This window comes from Salmo salar, chromosome 06 (assembly GCF_965601325.2).
Source record: "Salmo salar chromosome 06, fSalSal1, whole genome shotgun sequence".
NCBI classification, from domain to species: domain Eukaryota; kingdom Metazoa; phylum Chordata; class Actinopteri; order Salmoniformes; family Salmonidae; genus Salmo; species Salmo salar.
The window spans coordinates 40487243-40514397 of record NC_138296.1 but is presented as its reverse complement, the minus strand read 5'-3'; the positions used below and the strand labels follow the sequence as shown (position 1 = coordinate 40514397).

Here is a 27155-nt window from a genome sequence, read left to right as displayed (position 1 = left end):
TTCCTTTAATCATTTATTTGTGGTTTAGTTAGAATCTGTATTTTCATGTTCAATGGGAGTTAATATATCAGACCCATGATATATTTCAGCCCAAAATGTATTCCTACTCCTAGAATCTCAGCCTAGATCTGTTGTAGTTCTGTTCGCTGTCATGTATTGTTACAGCAGCACAACCCCAAGCTATTCAGATGACATCTCTTTTCTGTTTTTAGAAAATACCCATATCGAGTTCTATGACTTCAGAAGGGTGCTACGGTTACAATTTTCAGTTGTTTCATCTGAAATGAAACCCCAATGACCTGTGTTAACTTGCCTCAAACTAAACAGTTCCCGTGTGACTGTGGATTCATACACATAGGTGGTTTGAGAGAACTCACATTGCAGTTCTACTCTCTTTTCTGCAGGCATGTTTGATTCCCATGCGCACACTGCTTGGACACCCCATGCTTTGTCAAGACTCAGCAGGTTGGATTGTTGGACTTGAGTTGTCCGGCATGTAGTGTGTAGGCCTCACTCTGTGATCAGAATGTACCACCACTGCACAACAGCACCGGCCGTGACCAGGCTGCCAGAAACATTGCTCAGTAATTGGATGCTTATTGGGTTTATTTATAGAAGGCTCAGCTGCCAATCCTCAGTGTCTACAGTATGTCTACTCTGTTTTGTGTTTCTACGCTGTGCCTTTGTTTGTTGTGGAAGTACACTACTGTACACTTGTTTCTGAAAATGATCATGTGTGTATAATATAACATGTTTTTGCTCAAGGACTAAATGTGCTGGCAAATTGCCATTATAAGTCTACGCTGCAGCCAGGTTGTTATAGCAACAGTCAGGCTGCACACACAAAGTGTTTCTTGGCAAGGCAGAAGTCCCCTTCACCAGGATGAAGCAGAACCCGAGAGACACAAAAAGGACACACTCAATTTTTAAAAGGAAGTATTTATTTGAGCCACCGTAGGCAGGATAACAGATGGACGTTCATGCTTCGCTTTACATGGACCTTAGTTTGTAGTGATTAGTATGGATGTGTCAGTGTTACAGTAATGTATGAGAGAAATGCCATACAAAAGACAGTAGAGGAACATGTCACAGTGAAAGACTGATCGTTTCAAAACGTTAACTCAATGAGCATAGCTGGTTGATGTTGGACAGTGAATGCTGTGTATGCACGGTAAACATCACCTGCATTGTCGATGCAAAACTTTCAACCAACGTTGCAGCACTATTGAAATGGAAATGAAAGACACCTAAATAGGTTGCAGTAGAACACCGCCTGAGACTGAATCTCTGACACAATGCTGAGCCTGACAGTATTCACATTCCGAAGAGAGAACTAAATGTCTGAACGGAAGAGCAGTCAGATGGAAACACACATCACAGGTCATATAAACAAGCTGACAGAAATGTCTAAATAAATCAGAGAATGAGTGTTAGTGACTGTGAAAGAGAGCATATAACAACATTCAGTGCTGAAATAAAATGGACAATATACACATAATTAGTTAGCGACACAATATACGAACATCGCATGCAAAAAGCTAGTTTACATAGTGCAACTCAAATAGTGTTCTGTGCACCGTACAAGCACCATTTCAACTGTACCAATGCTATTCCAGCCCTGTGCAACGTGAACTGAACATACTTTGCACTTACCACTGTAACCATACCTTGAAATATCTACCATGAATTTGTTTTAAAATTGTAATAAAAAATAAACACAAAATTCTGATTGTGATTCAACAAAAAAAGACAACGATTGAAGGACTGTGCCACTCCACTCGTCAAAACAGAGAATTGTTTCTACTAACACACAGTATAGCAACATCTTAAAGGACCATGTGAGCCACCTATGGTGAGATATGACTGTGTAGCCTATTAAAATCCCTGAGATAGGTAAAACACATTAGTGGCCTTTCTCTCCTCACAGCCCTGAGACTGTGTCCATGGGATTCATGTCGGTATGCATGTTCGCTTCCCTATGGTCCACAGGTTGAGAAAGTGAAAGACAAACGATTAAACCTATCATCAAACATACTGACAATACTGACGACAATGCTGTGACGGTAAAATAGAGAGATAAAGTGGAAGAGTGTGGGCAGAGAACAAAATAAGCAATAGTGAAGAGAAGCAACCTGTGGCTCTTGGAATAGCAAACTTAAATTGGTTAAAAGGTTCTGGTATCACCATTTTAGAGCAACAAGAAAAAAAGCATTAGACAGGAAGTGATGCATTGCATGGCTCATTTCTCATTGTACAGTCACATAAGATCACTTGGTGCTGTCATCAGACATTTTTTACATTTTTTACATTTTAGTCATTTAGCAGACGCTCTTATCCAGAGCGACTTACAGTAGTGAATTCATACATTTCATTTCATTTCATTTCATTTCATGCATTTTTTTTGTATTTTTTTTTTGTACTGGGAATCCCTGCCTTAGAGCACTATTGAGCACTATTGTACAGACTACAGTGATCAGGCTAGCCTGTTTTCCCAGCCGCTTTACCTGCATGACAGAGACACACTGGCTGAGAGAAGAGAGACTACATTCAGACATGCTTGATTATAAAACGAATAATAAAACAGGACACACATGCATGTGAATTAATGCTTTGTAGTGTCGCGCAACATGCTCACACAGACACAGCCCAAGACACATTCAAAACAACACCACATACAAATGGCACAAAGCTATTGTTTGGAGTAGGCTAATAGAAAGCACTCTTTGGATTTATAAGCCATGCAGGATTGAAGCCATCCATCATATTAATTCAATAAACAATCATTCTTATTCATACAATGTCTGTTGAGGAAGTCCTGCTGGTCACACTGGCGATAGAAATTCTCTTCCTCTGGCCTGGTCAGATGATGGAGTTGGGACCTGCTCTGTGTTTGACAACGACATAGACAATCACGATCACAACGGCCAGGCACAGGCCCAATCCTATGATGACCCAGAATGTTGTGCTGCCCCCTGTGGGAAGAGGGTGTGGTTAATGAGGGTTTATTTATTTGTTTGTGAAGAACCACACAGACAGACACTAGAGCAAAGAAAGCCAGCACGACCACTACTATCCCTGCAGTGGTTCCACGACTGCCTGGAGAAACAGGAGCAATGAGATATTTCTCAGAGCAGTCTATTTGGGAAATATTAAGAAAGTAACACATATTCATGGTACGGGAAAAATTGGGTCCCACTTTACATGAAGTGTCCTGAAAAACATATTTCCATGGTAGCTAGTTTCATATGTAGAGTGTAGTTACAATGTAATAATTGCAAAGTAACAAAGTACTTGTGGTCACCTGATGATGTACCCTTACCAATGGACACAGTCTCATTCAGGTAAAGGGTAACATGAATGCACCTAGTAAGTGAGTAAAGGGGGAACGAGAGGGGAAGAGGGAGGGGTAGTAGGTGAGAATAGAAGCATTTGTGAAAAAGATAAGACTAGGTACTAATTAGAAACATGATCCTACCTTCAGGTTTGGGATTCACAGTGAATGTCTTGCTGATCTTGCCTATCTGATTGGAGGCAGTGCAGGTGTAGGTTCCTGGGACCTCGGACGGGGGGGAGAAAATAGCTTCTTTGACATGTGAAGACTGCCAGCTGTACAGAGGAGTGGGCCTTCCAGTAGCCGTGCAGTTTAAGGTGATTTCCTCCCCCACTCCGATGTCCAGGGTCTCAGCTTCAGGTCTGGAAAAGGTTGGGGGGTCTGAAGAATGGGGAGAAATAACCAATCAACATGGACTGTTCCCACAAGATTCGGTGTTCGGGGAGGGTGAAATCATGAGATGATAACAGATTATTGGAAGACTCTGTTAAATATCATAGTAGGATATTGTGGCGGATGAATCAGAATTAGTTGGGTAACATAGATAATTAAGATGTTTTATTTGCATAATATGCATATGTGAGATACTTGTCATTAGAATGTATCCCTTCGGACTCTGGTGTTGGCAGTTGTACTTCTTCCCTCAGCTGGGGCTCAGTCACTTGGGGCCCAGAGAGGGGAGAGGTCAGAATGGAACATTGTCTTCATATGTGAACGTGTCTTTACTTATTCTTAAACCATGTGAAGGGATGGCGTGATTAATGGGGAACCAATTACTTGTCTCCACAATGTCTGTGCGCAAGTCGCTCCCTCCTTTGGCATTGGGGGAAGGTGTATGGCCGTGTCTGGACCATTGTATGTCCTCTTTGATGTTGCACTTATCTTGGGATAGTGTATGACATAGAGGCTCACTCCCCTCAGTGAGCTTGTCCAGGAGTGGAGTCAAGAGGGGGTTTACTTGAGATGGGAGTATTTTTTATTATTATTATTATTTTTTTTAAATCTTTATTTTAACAGGGAAAACAGACTGAGACCTGGATCTCTTTTATGGCTGTGCCGTGTGTAAACATGTTGACATGTACAGTTTTAGGCATACAGACAAGAACATTTCAAACATACAAAACAAAGACACAATTCAACAGAAACAATCACAGACAACATCATATTGATCCTCCATAACATTTTTGAAATGGGCAAGGGACACCAGAGTGTCTAACTTAAGTTGGATCTGCAGTTTGTTCCATAAATAAGGTGCAAAGGAACTAAAGGCAGTCCTACCCAACTCTGTGGAGACAGCAGGAGTCTCTAATGTAATCCACATCTGTGATCTGGTTTTAAAATTAGTATATCTAGTGGAAATTACTGATGATATATATGGAGGTAGTTTTAAAAGAAGTGCTTTATTAATAAACAAGAGAGCATGTTGCTCTCGCCTCACAGATAGAGAGGCCCAACCCATATGTTGACAAAGGATACAGTGATGAGTTTTGTAACTATCACCCGTGATAAACCTGAGTGCACAATGGTAAATAGCATCCAGTGGTTTTAATGTGTTTGCCGATGCATGCATATAGATAATATCACCATAATCTAAAACGGACATAAAAGTAGTCTGCACAATTTGTTTTCTATTTACGGAGGACAGACAAGCCCTGTTTCTGTAAAGGAACCCTATCTTGAATTTGAGCTTTTTTCCCAATTCAGTAACATGTTTTTTAAAAGAAAGCCTATCATCTAACCATACCACTAAGTATTTATATGCAGAGACCTGTTTGATTTGAGTACCATCCAAGCTAATAATTACAAAAGTGTTTCTAACTGAGAGTTTAGATCTAGAGTTGTCAATTGATTTATGCCATTGGATGAGCTAATGGTTCTGTTCTATACCGTACCAGGGAGAGACGGTTCCAGTTTGGAGTAGGAGGACCAGACACAATGAACACTGACCAGGTCTACACAATGAACACTGTTGATACAGCAGTTGTTGCTGTCTGCTATGTTTTATAGATATCTTTCATATAAAACGTAACCTTGTGACCCATTCTATGTATCTGTGGTTCGTCATGTACGTTGAAGGGGTGCATCTTGGCTATAAAAGCTCTTTGTACTGTTGTGTAGTCACTTTTCAATGGTTCATTAGAGATAGCGCATCATTGACAGTCAAATGCTTTTGCAAAAGCATCTTAATTATTAAAGATGTAGTATTAAGTATAACTCTGACTGGTGTGTGAAGTTTGTAACTCTCCTCATTTGGTAATGCAGAAATTAGCCACCACAGTATCAGATCAAACTAAATGATCAGCTGTAAACATGAATGGAATGATTGAAAATAAGACTAGAGGGAACTCACAGAATACGGTGAAATCAAGAGGTTCTGATGTTACTGTAGGATGGGGTTGTGGTCCCTCTGGTCCCAGGTCCAGTTCTGCTCTACATCTATACTGAGCTCCATCATCATGTCTACTGGGGCTGATCAACAGAGTAGCTGACACATCCACTGGTCTCTTACTGACGTTACTGTAAGTTAATTTATCTAAGGGTTCATTCCCTTTGTACCACTTCACAACCAGGTTCTGTAGAGGAGCCATGTTCTGGATGTCACACTGCAGCTGGTACTCTGTCCCCTCCAACATGGGACCAGAGTGTCTCAGAACAGAGATGGAGACGCTGTCTGGAGGCTCTGTGGAGGAGGTCAACAAGGTTAAAAAAATACTCTACCTGATATACAGTTAAATAGAAACATACCTTTCACATTCACAAGGAGCAAAATACTCACTGTAGAGAATGACTGGAAGTACTTTTGAGGGTTGTTTGCCGTCAATGAGAGTCATGTAGCATATAGGTTCTATTGTCCAATCAGTAAGGTTATCCACAGTCCAGGTGACAATGCTGACATTTTGTTTAGAATCTGTACCTCCGAATGTGGCCTCCCAGCCCATCCCCTCATGGTCTGTGGATGATGTGCTGCAGTTAACTGAGACTGAGTCTCCATATCTCACCACCACTCTGGGAGGGTTGAGCTCAAGAGGAAAGGAGGCATGTGTAGGACCACCTACCGGTCAGAGCACATGACATGTGAACAACATGGCAATGATTACATGCAACCATAAAATAACACTGACATAACAATACAATGTCTGTCAATAAATATATCTTTGCTAGTATTTTTGCTGGTTTGTATTACAAACTCTCTGCTGGCCAAGACAACTGGTTTGACTGTGGCCATACATTTCGCTATCAGAGGGTGAGAGAAAGTTGCCTATTGCTTCTGCTAGTTGTTAAATATCACTCAGTCAAGTCAGGAACAAGGGAGTAAATGAATGAAACTTTTAATATTAATAGTGCTCTAAAGCAGGGATTCCCAAACTTTTGCATTCAGACCTCCCTTCCAGCATTGGGGAACATCCCGCGCCCCCCTACGCGTCTATTTCTATGGGCAAAAGCACTTTTCATGACAAAAACTGTTCACACCCCTCTTGTTGGCGAAGAGAAAATCATGCAGGTTTAAAGCTTATTTTCTGCAATTCTACAATTTTTTTCATGAGGTACAGAGAAAATTTTGCATTTTTATTCTATACATTTTGCCATGTCTAATGTCTATTTAAGTGACTCAAACATTACAACAAAATCTATTGGGCACATTGTTTTTTAAAAATGTTTGCTGACATGTGTCCTGACTTTAAAAATAATTTTTCAAACTCAGGCTTTCAATTTATTAATGTGGTTGAGAGTTGTAACAGTAGAACGCACAAGGTGCAATTTGGAAATGTGGTAGTGCATGGGAAGTTTTCCTCTTGTTATGTCATTCACTGACAGACATTTGAGAGATTTTTCTAACATGTCAGTAATGTACAGTTGATCAACTAGCCCATGTTAGCTAGGTAGGTATGTTAGGCTAACCAGCTATCTAAATCTTGTAGTTATCATGGCCATAATGTGTGCCTCGACCCCCAGGAGGCCCCCATTGATTTTGTTGACTAACTCAGGTATCATATGAACACATTTAAGACATGGCTACATTTGTATAATTGCAGGAAATTTGCTTTAAAACTGCAAATAAATTCTCTCCGCCCATGACAAAATATGGAGCATTTTGGGGAAATTAGCTTAAAACATGCTAAATGTTCTTTCTGTCAACAAGAGGATTGTGAACAATTTGAAGTCATATGGGTCGCGACTTGCGAGGTGGAGGTTTGTTACTACGTAGATAAAGACTATACCAACCCAGATTTTTACCGCCTAGGAAATTTGTGTGACCGGACCTTCTCAAATAGTAGTTGAGTACACCTGGGCTAGTTGATCTGGACATTTCTGACAAGTTAAAAATAGCTCTCTAAGGTATACAATGACTGACATGACAAGAGGAACTGATGATACACTACCCAATTTCGAAATTGCACCTTGCATTGCACCCTAGGGGGAACACCCCACAGTTTGGGAAACACTGTTCTAAGGGACCAAATTCTAGAGAGAGAAAAAAAAAACTTGCTTTTCTTCCAAATGAATCTACCACTCCCTTAATAGAGCTCTTTCTTGATCAGACATATTGATTCAGTGGGAGAGATTGGACTTGGACTTCAAATAGTCAAAAACATGACTTCCAGAAAGTTAATCATCATACCTGGAAAATACAATTAAATAGTAATTGAGTTGTTTAAACTTAATGGGAAATTCATACGGTAACGGGAACAGCAAACATCTGTAGTTTAACAAAAAAGTAGTAACATCGATTTGTAGACCCTACCTGTAAACACCAACACACCGAGTGTCAGAAATTCGAAAAGTCCTTTCACCATATTTATTATATCCAGCAAATATATCCCAATGTTGACCGTCACCTTGAAAACGTATATCTACGGTAATCGAAACTAAAAGCAGCAGCACACACAAACGCTTTCCCAAACGAGAACACATCCATCCGTCCATCCATGGGTTGCCATGTCAGGATAAATTCATAGACCAATCAAACATCAAAACCCACCCACAATGACTGAAAGGAGTTGCCACATTTAGTCAATAAAATCCTTTTCCATAACGTCATCGAGCGAATTAAGAATGCATATCAACGTAACTTGTATGGAGCTAAATTCGGGTTTCCATCAAAACAATAATTATTGCGAGCTAACTTGACTAAAATGAATTTAAATATGTTGCAAGAGAAATTATAATTAGCCCTCATTAAACTCGCCAGATAATTTTGTATCATTGGATGATGATTTAACTTGTTTGACTGCTATGATATAGCAATAAGGCCTGGGGAGGTGTGGTACCATATATGGCCAATATACCACGCTTAAAGGCTACAACTCAGAGTGCCTGGATACCACAAACCCGCAGAGGTGCCTTACTGATATTATAAATTGGTTACCAACATAATTAGAACAGTAAAAAGTCATTTTTTGTCATAACTGTGGTATATGGCCTGATATACCACAGCTTTCAGTCAATCAGCATTAAGGGCTCAAACCACCCACTTAAAAAATGAATGTTAGGCAATTTTCTGGCATTTGTGACTTTATTATGTGCCGGATGTTAACACTACAAACAGTTATAAATGGCCTATTTGTTTATTATGTGCCAGATGTTAAGACTACAAACAGTTATAAATGGCCTATTTGTTTATTATGTGCCAGATGTTAAGACTATAAACAGTTATAAATGGCCTATTTGTTTATCATGTGCCAGATGTTAAGACAATAAACAGTTATAAATGGCCTATTTGTTTATTATGTGCCAGATGTTAAGACCATAAACAGTTATAAATGGCCTATTTGTTTATTATGTGCCAGATGCTAAGACTATAAACAGTTATAAATGGCCTATTTGTTTATTATGTGCCAGATGTTAAGACTATAAACAGTTATAAATGGCCTATTTGCGAGATTGACTTGTCATTTCAATAGGCATAGGCTAGGCTTTCTGACTAAAATCTGGGTTCATGATTGTAATGAAACTCTGCCATGGTTTGGTTAGCTAGATGCAGGTAGCCTATAGCCCCTGATTGGACTACATCTAAATTGAAATAGCCTAAAGTAACCTAGGCAAGATGTAGGCAAGATGTAAAATGAATGATTTAGCAGCTTGCTTAGTTCAAATTGCCAGACTCATTTATTCAACATGAGTAGCGAGGCGATTTTGAGGTAAGAAGTGTTTCTGTTGCCCTGTTGGAATAGGCTAGTAAGAATGGGGTCGTCATTTTAATCACTGAATCAAATATTAATAATATGGATATGAACTGAATAGGCCTATGCTTGTCATTCAGTGTTTTATTTTGTTTTACTTGTAGCCTAATCTGACTGACTGTAACCTTCAATCTAATGCATTCTAATAACAGCTGATCGGCAATTGCGATAGAACTGTGACCATGATCACAATTGATAACTTCCAATTTCATTAACTAAACATGGCCATTAATAATTGCACAATTACACAAGGTTAAAACAACAATAAACTGAAGGTATAGGCTATTTATTAAAACAGTTTGACAGATCCAGGAAGGCTACACAAGTGGCACAAATGTATTTCCAATGACTCCAGTGATTTAGTCATTGTATCAAATGCTAGGCTACTGTAGCCTACATAAACATAGAAATGAATAGGCTACTTGATGGTCAACAGATACAAATGTAGGATATCATTTCCACATTTAATGTCAGTTTCATTGTGGTCTTTTTTCCTTAACTGTAGCATGCTAGGGAGTTCCATAACTTCCATTTCAAATTTCCACTGAGCATGCATAAAACACTTTGCTTACTATGGTTTTAAATAAGCAAAGTGGACATTAGAATAGTTTAAACAACTTAGCAAATGTGTCTAATGCGCTCTAGACCAACTAAAGTTGTTTTCTGTGGTTTGTTGCTGTTATTACTTGGTGCACATCAGTTCTAGCGTGTGAATATTTTATAGAAAAAGGTTTGGAAATAGAACTCCATAATGACAATCTAAATAGCCTACCTACAATGGCTAGAAATTCAAATTCAATTCCATTTCCATTCAATTTCAATTTACGGTCTTTATTGGCATGGGAAACATATGTTAACATTGCCAAAGCAAGTGAAGTAGATAATAAACAAAAGTGAAATAAACAATACAAATTAACAGTAAACATTCCACTCACAGAAGTTCCAAAAGAATAAAGACATTTCAACTGTCATGTTATGTCTATATACAGTGTTGTAAAGATGTGCAAATAGTTAAAGTACAAAAGGGAAAATAAATAAACATAAATATGGGTTGTATTTACAATGGTGTTTGTTCTTCACTGGTTGCCCTTTTCCTGTGGCAACAGCTGTCCACTGAAGCACCCAGTCTCAACACACACACACACACACACACACACACACACACACACACACACACACACACACACACACACACACACACACACACACACACACACACACACACACAACCCTCTCTGGCCCTCTCCCTCCCTCACTCGCTCAGTAACAGCTGCCTCACTGCCTGATAGTCAGCAGGTCACAGTGAATTAGGCTACATTTTCACCCGCGACATCGTTTTCAAAGGAGCCCTATTGTACGAAAATCGCGGACATGGCAACCCTGAATCACCGCCCTCATGTTGGTGCTAGCAAGCCAGATACTGCTAAGTATCAACAGCCAATCCAGTAGGGGCTGGAAACCACGGTGAGCTTCGATTGGTCAATAGCAACGCGAATGTTCAATAGTTCAACTTTCCCAAAGACTATGGATATACAGACTTTCAACAATTTTGGTCCCGCCCTGTTCACGCTCCCTTGCCCATGCTCGCATTTCCCAATGGTCGCCTCGTCCACTTCTCTTCCTTCATTGAAAATTATGGACTTCCGTTGTTTAATCCATGACGTAGTTCCCAAAGCGCGCGTCGCAAAGGAACTGTTGTGCAAGATCGGAATGATAACCAGCAGTTTTGAAATCCTGTACATTCCTCATATGAGCAACGTACAATAAAAATAAATTTATGAAAATCACACACATCTTATGAGATAGATTCTTTGAAATTAGCAAATTAGTACGTGTTCAGGTCTCTTCTATAATTCATTAGGGCTAAGGCTATGATTGTTTTTCGAAACGAAAAGCCTATTTAAATATTTGATATCTTTTTCACAAGTTACATTTTAAATACTCAGAGCATCATAAATTGATCTGCAGGGGGCGCACAAAATTCAAAACAAATCCTGTAGTGTGTGGTATCCTTGGCCTATTGGGGCTAATAAAAAAAAGCCATAGGGTCCTAAAGTACATTTTGTGACCACAAATGTAGCACTAAACAAATATTTTTAAGTATAGAATTTACTACTGACAAGGACATTTTGACGTTTGTGTTAGATAAATCTATTTTTAGAGCAATCTTAACACATGATCAATTGTTTTTTCAGTCATTTTCACAATACAACCAGTGGCGATTTTATCATGTAAATCTTGGTGGGGCAACAACAACAAAAAATGTGGCATGCCAGCAAAGCCACTACACAACACAACACCAAACAATACATTAATTGCACTATAACTATAACAGTGACAAAAGGTGCCAACAAACTGTTAGGGCCTTCATAAAGCTGTCCCAACAGCAGAGTCCCAACAGCAGTCCCAACACCTTATCACTGCTACACCTGGCTATCAGCAGAGCCTTCTCTGGCAGCGAAACAGCTCATTCAGCCTCATTTACTGCCTTTTAAAAAAACATAGCTGATATGGCTGACTTGCTTAAACAAATGGGGTTTCTACTGTCAATTGAGATGTACAAACTATGGCATAAGGGGACGACAAGCGGATAAGAGGCAATCCGTAATTTCGATTAAGACATTAATGATTTCTTAGTGACAGTTTACATATCTCTCTGGCATCCTACATAATTTATGAAGCAGCATAAGACATTTTTGGACTCACAATGTTGTGATGTGCTTGAACAGGAAAGTGGCGCAGCGGTCCTTCATGGGCAAATTTTGTCATCAAAGAGAAAGATGCAATTCCAAGTTGAATGACCGTTCAAAAGGTATTCTCCCAGTTTGAGCTGTTTATTCCCGACTTCCCAGTTGCAATGCTTGCAGTTAGCCACTGTCACCGATTCCTTACAAACCACTCATTGTTGAATTTGCGATCTCCAAATTGTTGAGTAATGTTTATGTCGAATGGTCAATGAGCACTGGTACGTTTTATCTATATTTTCTATTCATATGACAAGGATTAAAAAGGATTTGCCAGTGGACTTGATTCATGATGATGACTACTAGCTAAAATTGTGAAAGTAAGATGTTAACATTATCAGTCCAGTCAAAGCTACTGTACATATAATGTGATTTGACATCATTTCTGTGGCCAATGACCTTGAGCCTTCTTGGAAGGGCACTTGTATAACTCAATGGCAGGACCCAAAGGGCTGAAATGTTGGATGTCTACCCTTACTAAGGACTAAAGCTTGGCGATTGCGTAAGGTCCCCATGAGTGACAGAACACTGAGCCAATCACAGCGCAATGCTCCTATTTTCCGCTGGCTGCCCCACCACCACAGAAAGCACTGAGCTAGGCTGAAACACCTGCATTTTGGAGCTGCCTTACTCAAGAAAGCAAAAAAGAGACTATGTTTGTATGTGGCTTTATTAATTAACTCAATTATATGTATTATTTTTTACATTGTTTGTAAACTGATATGTGACACGTATTAATGCCAAAATAACTGTCACGTCCTGGCCAGTATAAGGGTTAATTGTCATTGTAGTTTGGTCAGGACGTGGCAGAGGGTATTCGTTTTATGTGGTTCGGGGTGGTGTTTGTTGAAGGGGCATTTGATTTAAGTATTCCGGGGTGTTTGGGCACTGTTTGATATTCATGTATTCTATGTTTAGTCTAGTGAGTCTGTTTCTATGTTTGGTTAATTGGGGTTGGGACTCTCAGTTGAAGGCAGGTGTTGTCTATTTGCCTTTGATTGAGAGTCCCATATATTAGGGTGTGTTTGTCATTTGTGGGAGATTGTTCTGTGTTTAGCCTTGTGCCTTGCCAGACTGTTTTGTTGATCGTTCGTGCTTTTGTTATTTTGGTGTTCATTTTGAATTTATTAGAATGTCAAGATGAGCATACACATACCTGCTGCATTTTGGTCTCATCACTACGACAACTGTGACAATAACATGCAAAACAGGAAAGCCCCTCCCCCCAATTTATGTTAATAAATATATATATATATATATATATATATATTTTTTTTTTTGTATTATTATTTTTTTGCTAAAAATGTGGGTCTCAAAAAAGCCCTACCTGCCCTGAATGGCGGGTCGCCACTGTATACAACAACAATTATCATAAAAAAACTCTATTTTAATGATAACTCAAAGCAATATTATACAAAAGATTTCTTAACACAGGAGTATTGACATGTGAAACTGTGAAACAAAAGAGAGGACTGTGAAACAAAAGATCTCCACAGAAGTTTGTGTACACTACATACAGTGGTGAAAGGGGATCAGGGGAGATACTTTATCTCCTAACAACCAGAGGACCAATATTGATAGAAAATCAATACTGACCATCCCTTTGTACAATAGTAATTGTTCTCTCCTTCCCTATAAGCCCCCCCCCCCCCCCCCCCTTTGAAATCTATTCTCCAGGTACTCTATGGGCCCTTATAAATGTTGAGGCACTCATTTTTACAGACTTTAATAAATACAGTTCTATATTTTATATTACATACACAAAAGGTTTTGAGTTTACATGAAGTAGCCTAAAACATATGCATTTACATTGTAGTTACATAACTCATCGGCAAGTTTATTAGGTACACCCATCTAGTACCGGGTCAGACCCCTTTTGCCTCCAGAACAGCCTGAATTCTTCAGTACAGGGATTATAAAAGTCAGAAACGTTCCACAGGGATGTTTTTCCATGCTGAAGCGATGGCATCACACAGTTGCTGCAGATTGGACGGTGGTACATCACCGCTACCAGCCTGTAGCATTGACACCAGGCAGGATGGGTCGTGGGCACCCGTTTCTGAGATACTGGATCTTGTGTGCCACGCTCAAAGTCGTTTAGGTCACTCGTTTTGCCCATTCTAACATTCAATCCAACATGAATTGTGTGCTTTGATGCCTGTCTGCCTGCTTTATATAGCAAGCCACCGCCACGTGACTAACTGTCTGTAGGAGCGATCCATTGTACCTAATAAACTGACTAGTGAGTGTATATGGGCACCTTGTAATTAAAAAGTGTAACTACCATGTAATTACAATTACAAAAGTTTTAGGCCACTCAATGTGAAGTGGGACCTAAAAAGTATTGACATTACTCTTGAGCTCCAGGTTTTCTCTTGACTCCTGCATGTGATAATAATGGCTTGATTCAATCTGCTTACAGGAAGAGGCAACCACACACCAACTGCCCCTTCCACACATTCAGAACTCACATGCAGTCAGGCATTACAGTGATGCAGTTAAAACACTGAACACTCCAGATGCAGTGCTGGGTGAGTAGGAGCAGTGTAGAGTAGTAACAGAGTAGCGCTGACCCTCAAATGAGACATGAGCTCCCCTAAATGAGCTCCCCACTGGTTTAAACCTGTTCAGGTTCTTTCAATCGCATTCATTCTCCGCCTGTCTGATGTCTGTTTTGAGCTTTGCAATATTGTTTCAACTGAGCCCTCACATGAGCTTGGGACAGACAGCTGTAGTTGAATCCTGTATTTCAGCCCCTTTTCAGGTGTCCAGATTTTTATATATTTGTTTCTGTCAATTTGTCAGCAAGACGCATCAATTAATTCAGGCTACAAGAGTGTAGGCTTCCTGACAATTGCCGAACGTCATCACACTTTTTGGTGTTTTGTAACAGATGTCTCTTTCCCTTCATGAAATGGCGGGTGCACTGTTTGGAAGCTGGAATTATTTTGTGGACAAAAGTGCACAGGTAGCTTCATTTTTTAAGTGATTTGTTTGAGAATCAGATGAACGCATCATGACTGTTTGTGTTCATGCCACATTAAAAGGTAATAATGTTTACCATTACAATACATCTTTACTATTAGTCCTCAAAATTATTTTCAGGAAGTCGCGTAAAAAAAATGGAGACCCCCTTAATGTCACAATATAATTCGTAATCTGGGGAAATAATACTTTTCACATGAAGGCTACATTAATTGGTTTCAGTGATCATTGTGCTCACAACCTAAAGAGGTTGTGTGCATATACTGTAGCACAGGAGGTTGGTGGCACCTTAATTGGGGAGGACGGGCTCGTGGTAATGGCTGGAGTGGAATTAGTGGAATGGTATCAAATACATCAAACATTGTTTCCTTGTGTTTGATGCCATTCCATTCACTCCGTTCCAGCCATTATTATGAGCCGTCCTCCCCTCAGCAGCCTCCACTGTACTGCAGGTTTACACTCCAAGCTTCTTGTCACGAGCAAGACATCACATCCAGGCAAAGGGGACATTCTCACAATTTCAACCATGTGCTGCTCTTCAAGCAATTGTATAATGTGACAGCAATTACATTGTCATCAGACCAAACAAAAAAAAAAGACATTCAAAATGACATAACAATTCCCTTGTTGGTGCTTATGCAACACAAACCAGTTTTTTCAAAACCAGTCATATAAAACATTCATTTCAATTAAGCCAATTTCCAAAAAGGGATTTTACCTTGTCCATTTGCTGCCTCTTCTTGTCCTTCAGAGAAAACATCAGCTACACTTCGAATGTGTAGACTAGATCATATAGCTCACACTAAAAACAGGTTATTCTACCTCATCAGGTTCTTCAGTAGAAGGGGAAATAGAGGGACTGATCTGTACTTAAAATCTTAGTGCTAAAGAGGAAAGGGAGTGCATATGAAGCATAGGGAGGTTGGAGGAGAGTCAGGAGACACTCCCAACTATCACAATCCAGACCTGCGTCTGCCAGCTGAATGAGTTGTGACCAGCCCCTCAACCACTTGGTCTCTCACTTAGTCTCTCAGCGGGGAAACAGGGCTCTTCATTCAGAGTGGTCCATCCCAGTAAAACTCGTTCTCCTAGACGTAGATGTTTGGCTGAGACAGTTGAGTCATCGGGAGCGGAGTGTCCCGGCCGCCGTTCTGCGCCACGTTGCCATTGGGCGTGCTGCTGAGCTTGGCCTTCTTCAGGCTGTAGCGGCCCATCTTGTTGTTCTTGTAGTAGATGGAGTAGATGAAGACGAAGATGACCAAGATGACCACGACCATGAAGGCCACGAAGCCCGCTATGAGGGGCAGGTAGTCCTCTGTGACCAGAGAGACATAACAAACACCCATTAATCCATCACACTCTGTTAACGTTCTGGCGCCACCTCAGACTGAACCATATTCACCATCAAATAGAGAAGCATCAATACACTGATTTATCCTACTTCCTCCAACAGGAAAGAATAAGCACGTATCACTTAACATAATATTACATGATCCCACCAGTCAGAGTAGATCTACAACATACCGTAAGAGTGGGGACATTGCTCAACTTTACCCTTGAAATAGTCTTCTACAAGGCAACAGACAGTACTGAGCTAAACTGCCAAATATTCAACAACTTCACCCAAAACTCTTCAATGAATGATAGATGCTGCTCAGTTCTACCTAGCCTCACCAGGTGCCCTTCCCAAGGAGTTTGTTTCATGCCTGATCTTATATGTGCACAACAAAATACTGTCCCCTCATCATCTCCTCATGTTTTTCACATGTATCTGACTACAGAATGTGGCAGGAGGAGAGCAGTTCAGAAACCAGTAACTAAGAGGTATTGGATTGGTCAACGGGTAAAGGACATATGATAAAAACTGCATAGTTAAAAGTTAATATTAACATTTGTTCAGAGAACATGAATCAGTCAACCAAAGAATAGCAGACACAGAGAGAGGAGACCAGAGAGATGGGAGGAAGCAGACCAGCAAGAAGAAAACGTCCTGCAAGACTTTCATAAACAGTAAATAATGGGTTAATAAAGGGTTTAATACAGTTTAATAAAGGTACCATTACCATTTAAAACCACCTCTACCACAATGAAGCTCGTCCCCACATCGTTGGTGGCGGTGCAGTTGTAGAACCCTTCCTCAAAGACAGTCAGGTTGCCTCCCGCCACACTGACAGGCTTCGATGGGTCATAGACCCACTGTATCCTGGGCTGTGGGTGACCCTCAGCCTCACACACTAACTCCTCAGGATAGCCCCTGAACACAGGTATCCTCACTGGCAGTCGAGATGCATTGATAAGTGGCTTATCTTAGAGAGAGAGAGGGAGGGAGGAAAAAGGCAGGTGGTGAAAATATGACAACACATTTCTCAAATGAATTACTGCAGTGAAGGAAACAAACACAATTGTAAGTTTGATTATTTTCTTCTAACGTTAAAAGGCAGTGGAGTGAGACTTCACCGTAGAACATTAGGCAATTATGGAAAGTGCTTCGAGACAATATATTAGCATACGTTATACAATGTTAGCGTGGTTTGTATATATGAACAGTTCTCAGCAACTCACAGTGCACAGTAATGCTGAGAGGTTCTGATGTTACTGTAGGATGGGGTTGTGGTCCCTCTGGTCCCAGGTCCAGTTCTGCTCTACATCTATACTGAGCTCCATCATCATGTCTACTGGGGCTGATCATCAGAGTAGGTGACACATCCACTGGTGTCTTACTGACGTTACTGTAAGTTAATTTATCTAAGGGTTCATTCCCTTTGTACCACTTCACAACCAGGTTCTGTTGAGGAGCCATGTTCTGGATGTCACACTGCAGCTGGTACTCTGTCCCCTCCAACATGGGACCAGGGTGTCTCAGAACAGAGATGGAGACTCTGTCTGGAGTCTCTGTGGAGAAGGTCAACAAGGTTAAAAAAAAAACTCAACCTGATATAGAGTTAAATAGAAACATACCTTTCACATTCACAAGGAGCAAAATACTCACTGTAGAGAATGACTGGAAGTACTTTTGAGGGTTGTTCGTCGTCAATGAGAGTCATGTAGCATATAGGTTCTATTGTCCAATCAGTAAGGTTATCCACAGTCCAGGTGACAATGTTGACATCTTGTTCAAAACCTGTACCTCCGAATGTGGCCTCCCAGCCCATCCCCTCATGGTCTGTGGATGATGTGCTGCAGTTAACTGAGACTGAGTCTCCATATCTCACCACCACTCTGGGAGGGTTGAGCTCAAGAGGAAAGGTAACTACTGTAAAAACATACAAGAATGAAGACATCAATGTGAAATCCACATCAAATATAAACTGTTCTGCCTTGTGAGATAAGTGAGGGTGAATTAAATAACGTGAGCAAAGACATGATCTGAAAAATACCTTTTGGCTTGGCTGTTGCTGGGAGGGTGGTCATAGTTCCTGGAGTTGAGGGTGCTGTGGAGAACATCGTTGGGTGTTGTTGTGGAGGTACATCTACTAGGACATGTATCTGCTTGGTGATGGAGCCCAGTCCATTTGTGACTGTGCAGTTGTAAGTTGCATTAGCTGTTACTCTGGAGATATAGAGAGTACGCAGGCGCCCCACAGTGGCCTCATTGGCATTTCCCTCTGCAGTGTTGTTGGTCCACCTCAGCTCAGGAGGAGGGTTCCCCTCAGCACTGCAGTCCAGAGACACATCACTGCCTGCACTCACCTCCACTGTGTCATTCCCTGGAAGGAACTCAGGAGCATCTAAGGAGAAAGGAGGTGCTTTTAGACCGTTTTAAACGTATACAGTTGTAGAACTTCCCTCCTGGTCAGGGGTACAGAGGCAAGATCGAGTATTGATAAACTCACAGTGCACAGTAATGCTGAGAGGTTCTGATGTTACTGTAGGATGGGGTTGTGGTCCCTCTGGTCCCAGGTCCAGTTCTGCTCTACATCTATACTGAGCTCCATCATCATGTCTACTGGGGCTGATCATCAGAGTATCAGACACATCCACTGGTGTCTTACTGACGTCACTGTAAGTTACATTATCTAAGGGTTCATTCCCTTTGTACCACTTCACAACCAGGTTCTGTTGAGGAGCCATGTTCTGGATGTCACACTGCAGCTGGTACTCTGTCCCCTCCACCATGGGACCAGAGTGTCTCAGAACAGAGATGGAGACGCTGTCTGGAGTCTCTGTGGAGGAGGTCAACAAGGTTAAAAAAATACTCTACCTGATATACAGTTAAATAGAAACATACCTTTCACATTCACAAGGAGCAAAATACTCACTGTAGAGAATGACTGGAAGTACTTTTGAGGGTTGTTTGCCGTCAATGAGAGTCATGTAGCATATAGGTTCTATTGTCCAATCAGTAAGGTTATCCACAGTCCAGGTGACAATGCTGACATCTTGTTCAAAACCTGTACCTCCGAATGTGGCCTCCCAGCCCATCCCCTCATGGTCTGTGTATGATGTGCTGCAGTTAACTGAGACTGAGTCTCCATATCTCATCACCACTCTGGGAGGGTTGAGCTCAAGAGGAAAGGAGGCATGTGTAGGACCACCTACAGGTCAGACCACATGACAGAGACCATAATCAGCTAATTTGCATTCTCAAGCAGACATACTGTAGCTTTAAACAAAAATGATCCTATGTCTAGGCCTAGAATGCAGAATGGTAAACTATCAAGAGGTTAAAATTAGTTGCCTTTTTCAGAAGGCAGTTGCTAATCAGTAATTGAAATATAGGAAATACATGTTATAACGTATTATATTGGACAAAGACATAACCATTAAGACACAACTAAAAAAAATAGACATTTTGTGTCATATGTCACATCATCTTCACTGCGAGCATACAGATTATTTTCGCTACTACATTGCCCTCTCCTGGTTATTCCAAAACGTGTTATTGGTTTTAGTTTATCTCTCTGGCCACTATGAAATACGATCCAGTTATTGTGGATTTTAATGCGAACCAAGGCGGCTATTGTTCTTATCCCTCTTAACTGGAATGTGAAATATTTTTGCGTTATCTATGTTCCTATTCTGCTTGAAATTCGTAAGTCTTTCAATACCAAACATAACAAAACTAACTGTACCTGCCATCCAGAGGAGAAGTACGGGAAACCCAAGAAAAATCCGACTAAATATTATATCACACATTTGAAATTAAACTAATGTTTTATTCCCAGAAAGACGTAGAAAAATGGAGGTATTCCTTGTGATCAGTGGCTGATGTCCAAGTGTCCAGTCCCCACATGCACACTACAGCCCAACTCTTCAACAGGCGCAGCGGTCAGTTGTCTCACATTATATTTTGGCTCTGTATTGAATTACAAGAAAAGGACCGGGAAATAGTGAGAAGTCACGTGCTCTTTACTGGAAGACCCCTTCGAAAGATTTCAGCCATCAAGCGCAGGAAACCGATCAATATAAACTTTGGGAATTTCCATGGAACAGGACCCGGCACCTCGTTTGGACTGTAACATTCCGGAACCCATTTTCCATGATGCGGTAGCTCTCTTGGCATGAAAAATAATTTCCTCTGTAATTAAAAAATTATAAAAGCAATCAGAGTTCATTCAAGTTGCCTGCTCTGTATTTATCCTGCCCCCTAAAAAACGTAATGTTAAAACGTGCCTGATATTCTACAGTAAGAATTTATTCGAGTTGGGCCGGACCGGTTTATGGTTTGCGAAACATTGTAGCGTCTACAGACAGACGCGTGGCCATTGCTGTGGTCGGAGAGAGAAGCGCGCCTGTATCTCTCATATAACTAGATTTGACATTCACTTTGTGATCTCTCTCTGCACTGATAAATACGAGCCTCCAACTGTCATCTCTCCAGCGTTCTCTTAATCATTTATTTCACCGCTGATAAATTGAAATACATTTGCCAAAATAATAGAATTACTGTTGTCTGTTCAGAAAGAAATGAAACAATTCAGAAAACACCAGTAGTAGGCATATCATTTATCCAAAGAGGATCAATAGTTATTTGTATAGCCTAGTTGTGGATTGTGTGTAGCCCAATCACAAGACATGCCTATAGTCAGGGAACTAAAAAGATTGATGGAAAATGACAAGATAGTTACACGGAGTGGAATCCAAGAGCAGACTCAGACGAGGAGACTGGGATGAAGTGACCACGGTATTTATTGAAAAACGGGGAAGATGGTATGCAGGCCAGTGGAAACTCAGGTGGGTTGCAGGAAACCAGGTGCTGAGGCTGGAGCGAGAGGGGTTGGGACAGGGTAAGCAGGTCTGTAGGGGAATCCAAGGGAGTAGTAGAGTGGGGAATCCAGGACAGAGTAGCAGGATGACAAGACGTGGAACTGGAGACAAGGACCAGAGTCAGAGCAGCCAGTACTGTAGTGGAGAGGAAAACAGCGTCAGGAGAGGAAAACAGGCACAACAGGCTCTAACAGTAACAACCAGCGAGAAGCGTAGACTGACTGAGCAGAGATTACGATCTGGCAGCGTGGAAGTGGCAGGGCTGAGTATTTGTAGAGGTCTTGATTATGGAACAGATTGCAGCTGGTGGGGATCTGCTCTGACTCCAGCACACCTGTCTCCGCCCACACAATCACACACAGAGAGAGAGGGAGAGAGTACTGAGGGAGTGGCGGCAAGTCAAGGAGACACAGGATGAGCAGTAGAGGGCATGGCAGGAGCAGATGTAACAAAGACAGAGATTTAAATAGCAATATAATTTTTTGGCTGAAAGGCTATATGCCTAATCATCTCAGGTCACCAGCTCACAGATTGACACCCACTTACCAGAATTAGGCAATGTGATGCAGTGTTTGTGTTCTTCCATTTCAGACAACATTAACAGTTCCATCAAATTGACATAATAAGTAATTTGTCTTTTAATTTTATATTTTAGTCATTTAGCAAACGCTCTTATCCAGAGCAACTTACAGTAGTGAATGCATACATTTAATTTCATGCATTTGTATTTATTTTTTGTACTGGCCCCCCGTGGGAATCAAACCCACAACCCTGGCATTGCACACACCATGCTCTACCAACTGAGCCACAGGGAAGGCTATTTTGTTGTGTATATTATTTATTTCAGGGAAACAGTTGCTCAATTGATTGCATCTATTTAATTTCAGAATATTTATATTCATATTTTTATAATAATTTTTCATAGTGTTGACATTAGCACAGTAGGGCGGCATCTCTGTGCATTCTAGAATGACCTGTTATTTCCAGTTTCTCTCTACAGTTTCCTGTCTATTTATGAGACTGGTGGAAAGTACTAAATGTCTTGATCATGTGATGTCTGCTCTGGTAGAGTGGATGCAGAACTGAGTGGTTGTCACGCCCTGACCATAGAGAGCCTTTCTATTTCTCTATTTGGTCAGGTCAGGGTGTGATTTGGGTGGGCAATCTAGTTTTCTTATTTCTTTGTTTGGCCGGGTATGGTCCCCAATCAGAGGCAGCTGTCTATCGTTGTCTCTGATTGGGAATCATACTCAGGCAGCCCTTTTCCCATCTGTGATTGTGGGATCTTGTCTATGTGTAGTTGCCTGTGAGCACTACGATGCTTCATGTTTTGGTTTTTTGGTGCTTTATTGTTTTCTGTGTGTTTCACTTATCAAATAAAAGATGATGGAACCATACCACCCTCTGCCTTGGTCCGTTTCTACACACAAGCGTGACAGTGGTGAAGTGGTGATGATATAATAAGTCATCAGATGAGGGGGAGGTAGTGGGCGGTGGGATGGCTCCAACCACAAATAACATCTGTTGGCTTAGACTGATATTTAGTTAGAATAGAGATGTTGAGAACACAGAAATGCCTCACTATCTTATACACTATACAGGCTTTATAGCAACCCACAGGTGGACAAGTGCAGGTGGGAAGAAACTCAAGAGCTCCGTCCAATCAAAAGGCGGATCTGCTACTCGTCTGAATGGGACCGTCAGTCTAGTCACAGTAGCAGTCTGGACTAATACAATGGAATTATTTAGCTAAAGCTCTAGCCTTTTAGATTATTTTTTAGCCCTCCATTATCCATCAGCCCAGGTCTGGTCCGTGTTTATAAGATACGGTGATAAGTCATACCAGGGGATCAGAACAAGAGGAGTATTTACAAAATACCAGCTGCTGCTATTTCTAAGCAGACCTCTAGACTTGAGTTAGGGTCAGAGGCTGTTCTAACTAGTTGTCAGAGAAAGGGGAGGTGAAGGGAGAGGAGAGACAAAGTGATATACAGGGGAGGACTGGACTCCCCGTAAGAACAAACAGTGTGTTCTTGTTGCAAAAACAAGCATTGGAATTCCAGTCATGTCTCTGACACGCTCACTATTCGATAGTGCTCTCATACCGTAGCGCTCTCAAGACATTCTGAGTATGTGTTTTATGTCCTGCATCCACATGTAAAGTTTCTATTCAATGTCCAAAAACGCTATAGAAAGTTCATACACAGACACTCAATGTGTGTGTGTAAATGGATAGATCAAAGATGTTGTTATTGACCACCAGCCAAAAGGAAACTTTAATCTCCACTCAGGGGCTCCGTGTATCTAAGCAACAAGGACAAATACAAAGTAAATAGTTGCCAAATGGGACAGACATTTTCAGAACTGTAGCTGAGGAAACCAACACTCAACTTTCCTCTCGCTGCCCTTTGTCAGCCCTGTGTATGTTTTAATTCTTTACCACCAGAGATCCTGTAGCTCCCCTACTTAAAGCAGAGAGACCTGGAGGGAGTTGACACCTTGCATGTTGGGTTTCAGTTTCCTGTGGATAAAACATTTCACTTTCCTGTGGATCAAACATTTCACTTTCCTGTGGATCAAACATTTCACTTTCCTGTGGATCAAAGGTTCAGTTTCCTGTGGATCAAAGGTTCAGTTTGCACCTCAGTGTACTCAGATGTTTCAGAGAGCGACCTGTCAAACAAATGCAAATATACTAGAGGATTTGAAACACAGTAGCTGTTCATCCCACACATGACTTCCCCTTAAGATGACACTTTCATTCCTTTTTTTAGCAACTTTGACACCAGAACACGTGGCAACAGTGCAGCATTTGCAGGACAGTACATCCCTGCTGGCAACATAAGAAGAACAGAGAATGCACCAGACAAATGAACACACTACACAGAGGAACACAGTGCAGTGTGTTCCAGAAGGTAGAAATTGGGGAAAAGGAAAATGTTGGCACCCTCTTACACTGTTTCTGAAATGTAGAATGTGGCCCCTTGTCCCTTGTGTCCCTCTTACAGTGTATTCATCTATTCACCCTTCGGCAGGCCTCTCACATTCCATTTCTCTCTCCTCACTGTTTCATTGCTCTCTGTGCCCCTCAGTGTGTACGTGTGTGTGTGCGTGTGCGTGTGCGTACAGTCAGTGTGTGTCCCACTCCAAGGCCAGCCTCTGATAGCTTTGTAATGCCTTGATACTGGACACTGATGGCGTGACCTTGGTTTCTGTTGACAAACTAAAGACCACGTCAGCTTTGGTGACCAGACTGTATTTTCTCACACTTCTGAGTACAGCCAACAGTCTCGTTGTTAACACAGTTCAGTAAGCTGTTTGAAAGTGTGGAAGATAGCAAGTAAAAAATGGTTACATTTTGTGGAGCACATTAAAACAATCTGGTTGTTGTTCATTTAATTCCTGACGCAAACCTCTGAAATATGATTATGTAGAATACATGAGCTCAACAAATGCCCCTCTGTGTCTACACATTCTCCATGGGAATACTGGAATTTAGAAGCCATTTCCCATATCTTGCCAACTAGAATAAGGCCTGGTGAGTGGATGACTAAGTGGGTTGGGTACTCTCTGGGTAGGGGGTATTTTCCCAAAAAGTATTTAGAGCATTTCAAAGGGGGTTTCTAACTAAACACCCACAAGGATGAATCAGAGTATGTGAAACACATATTATTCTCAGAACACACACTCACAACCACGTCTGCACATGCTCTACGTTTAGTCCTGAGTTTTAGAAAGATAAAAAACAACCCTGACCTCTCAGCTGCCCCAGACTGGTCTCATAGACTAGACGTAACATAGTTAACGTCAAATCCAGGACACTGAAATGAGTATGATATGTAACGTTTGGTACGGTTACATAAGATTGTAGGTTACTTATGACAAAAACGAAAGGATGGTAGGTGGGCGTATAACGCGAACGTCTAGCAACTCAAAGGTTGTGCGTTCGAATCTCATCACGGAAAACTTTAGCTAATTAGCAACTTCGCATCAACTTACTACTTTTTAGCACGTTACCTAACCCTTCCCCTAACCCTAACCTTAACCCTTTAACCTAACTCCTAACCTTGACCCTAACCTTAAGCCCTAACCCGTCGAGCTAGCCAATGTTAGTGTTAGCTGTCTAGCCATCTAGCTAACATTGGATTGGAATTGGAATTCGTAACATATCATACATTTTGCAAATGTGTAACATATTGTACAAATTGCATTTCGTGCATATTCTATGAATTGCAATTCGTAACATATCAAACGAATTGTAACGTGTAACCTATCATACGAAATGGATTACATTTACATTTTAGTCATGATGGAAGGTCCACAAATGAATACTTACCATATGAAACATAACATAGCTTACTAAATGGAGTGTCTCGGATTTACATAGAGAATAATAGGAAATGCTCTGAGACCAGGTTGCTGAACGATGGCTGCCCAGAGGACTATAACTACTTCCATAATGATTCTTGCCTGAAGACTCAAACTGAATTATTCCGCTGCTCTATGTTTGCTACATATAGTACTACATACAGAATTTTAAAAACGCCGCATTGCCCACCTGTGTTACGACTCTGGCTCAACCCATTGGTTTCTGGAACCAATCAGAACGGTTAGAATGTGATAGCATTCTAGAAATGATTGGGGAGGAACTCAGATCCAGACTAATAACAGAGAAGAAACTAACGTCTGTGGGCGTATCATTTGACTGGAGCAAGGAGTTTGGGTAGCCAGGCAATAATGATTAATGCTGACAACAGAACTGCAGTCTTGATCATCTGCAATGGTGTGATCGATATCAGCTATTCCTAGCTCAAATCAGTCACATACATGAACGTCCTGTAGGCCTACATGATTCACATGGCCATATTCTTAATCAAAGTTAACATGATTGCCATGAACATTTAAAAAAATGATTTTGTTCAAAAAAAAGTTAACCTGTAAATGTCATTTGACATTGGTATGTCCTAGGGAGAGCACAAACGGCTGTTTTGGGCTTCTCTGACAGATTCGTCTTGGTAATAGTGAGGGGAGGCTGACATGAACCTGACATACCCCCAACCTGAGTCTTATGGACTAGACAGGTTTGTCTGCTCCAATAAGGCATTTTATTTTCATTGACCAGTTAAATTGTGAAGTTTGGAAATAAACTTTTTTTTTTATTGATTTGTAAATATTGTTATTTACAAAATACAATTGCACATCCGAACCACCATCCTCTTCTGTAAATAAAAGTCAACTTCTGCACCGAATTCTGTCTGACTCCTGAAACTCTTCTGCTCTTACGCTACAAGGTCCCTATTTTACAATTGATGTAAACGTTTTCTCCTGGTCAATCTTTCTCTATCACACGCCCCTCAGTGCTCATGTAAGTTAACAAACTTTCCTGGCCAAAACCAGTCACTTGTTTTCCCTGATTGGGTCCAATCTGGACTACGTAGTGTATGTGCTCTGAGGGAAGGTATACTCTAATTCCATACGAACTGTTCTGGGAAGGATTCAACTATCCAGATGTTGCCGTTCTTTGTTTGCCAATCATCATGAGGAGTAATTCAGGGAAAAATCACTCACAGAGAGCACAATGTTAGCCAGCACAATGTTTGAGTATTATAAATTAAAGATTGTTTGGCTGCGTTAACACAGGCAGACCAATTCTGTTTTTTTTCCCACTAGTGGGTCTTTTGAGCAATCAGATCAGCTCTTTTGACA

General features: G+C 41.0%; 2 protein-coding genes across 2 annotated transcripts; both read right to left on the bottom strand.

Annotated features, from left to right (window-relative positions):
• Positions 1–923: 923 nt before the first annotated feature.
• On the bottom strand, positions 924–8283 carry LOC106607215 (intercellular adhesion molecule 2). The gene is made up of 5 exons (XM_014203942.3): positions 8076–8283; positions 6108–6383; positions 5682–6011; positions 3476–3712; positions 924–2972 (listed from the first exon to the last, which is right to left on the bottom strand). Exons 1-5 carry the CDS (start codon positions 8125–8127, stop codon positions 2860–2862), a joined length of 1008 nt encoding a protein of 335 aa, XP_014059417.1. The 5' UTR covers positions 8128–8283; the 3' UTR covers positions 924–2859.
• A 5340-nt stretch (positions 8284–13623) lies between these two features.
• Positions 13624–20766, bottom strand: LOC106607214 (vascular cell adhesion protein 1). Its single transcript, XM_014203941.3, has 8 exons — positions 20315–20766; positions 19502–19777; positions 19076–19405; positions 18620–18970; positions 18232–18495; positions 17805–18134; positions 17306–17548; positions 13624–16557 (listed from the first exon to the last, which is right to left on the bottom strand). The coding sequence occupies exons 1-8, from the start codon at positions 20376–20378 to the stop codon at positions 16331–16333; spliced, it is 2085 nt and encodes a 694-aa protein (XP_014059416.3). The 5' UTR covers positions 20379–20766; the 3' UTR covers positions 13624–16330.
• Between the last annotated feature and the right edge of the window lie 6389 nt (positions 20767–27155).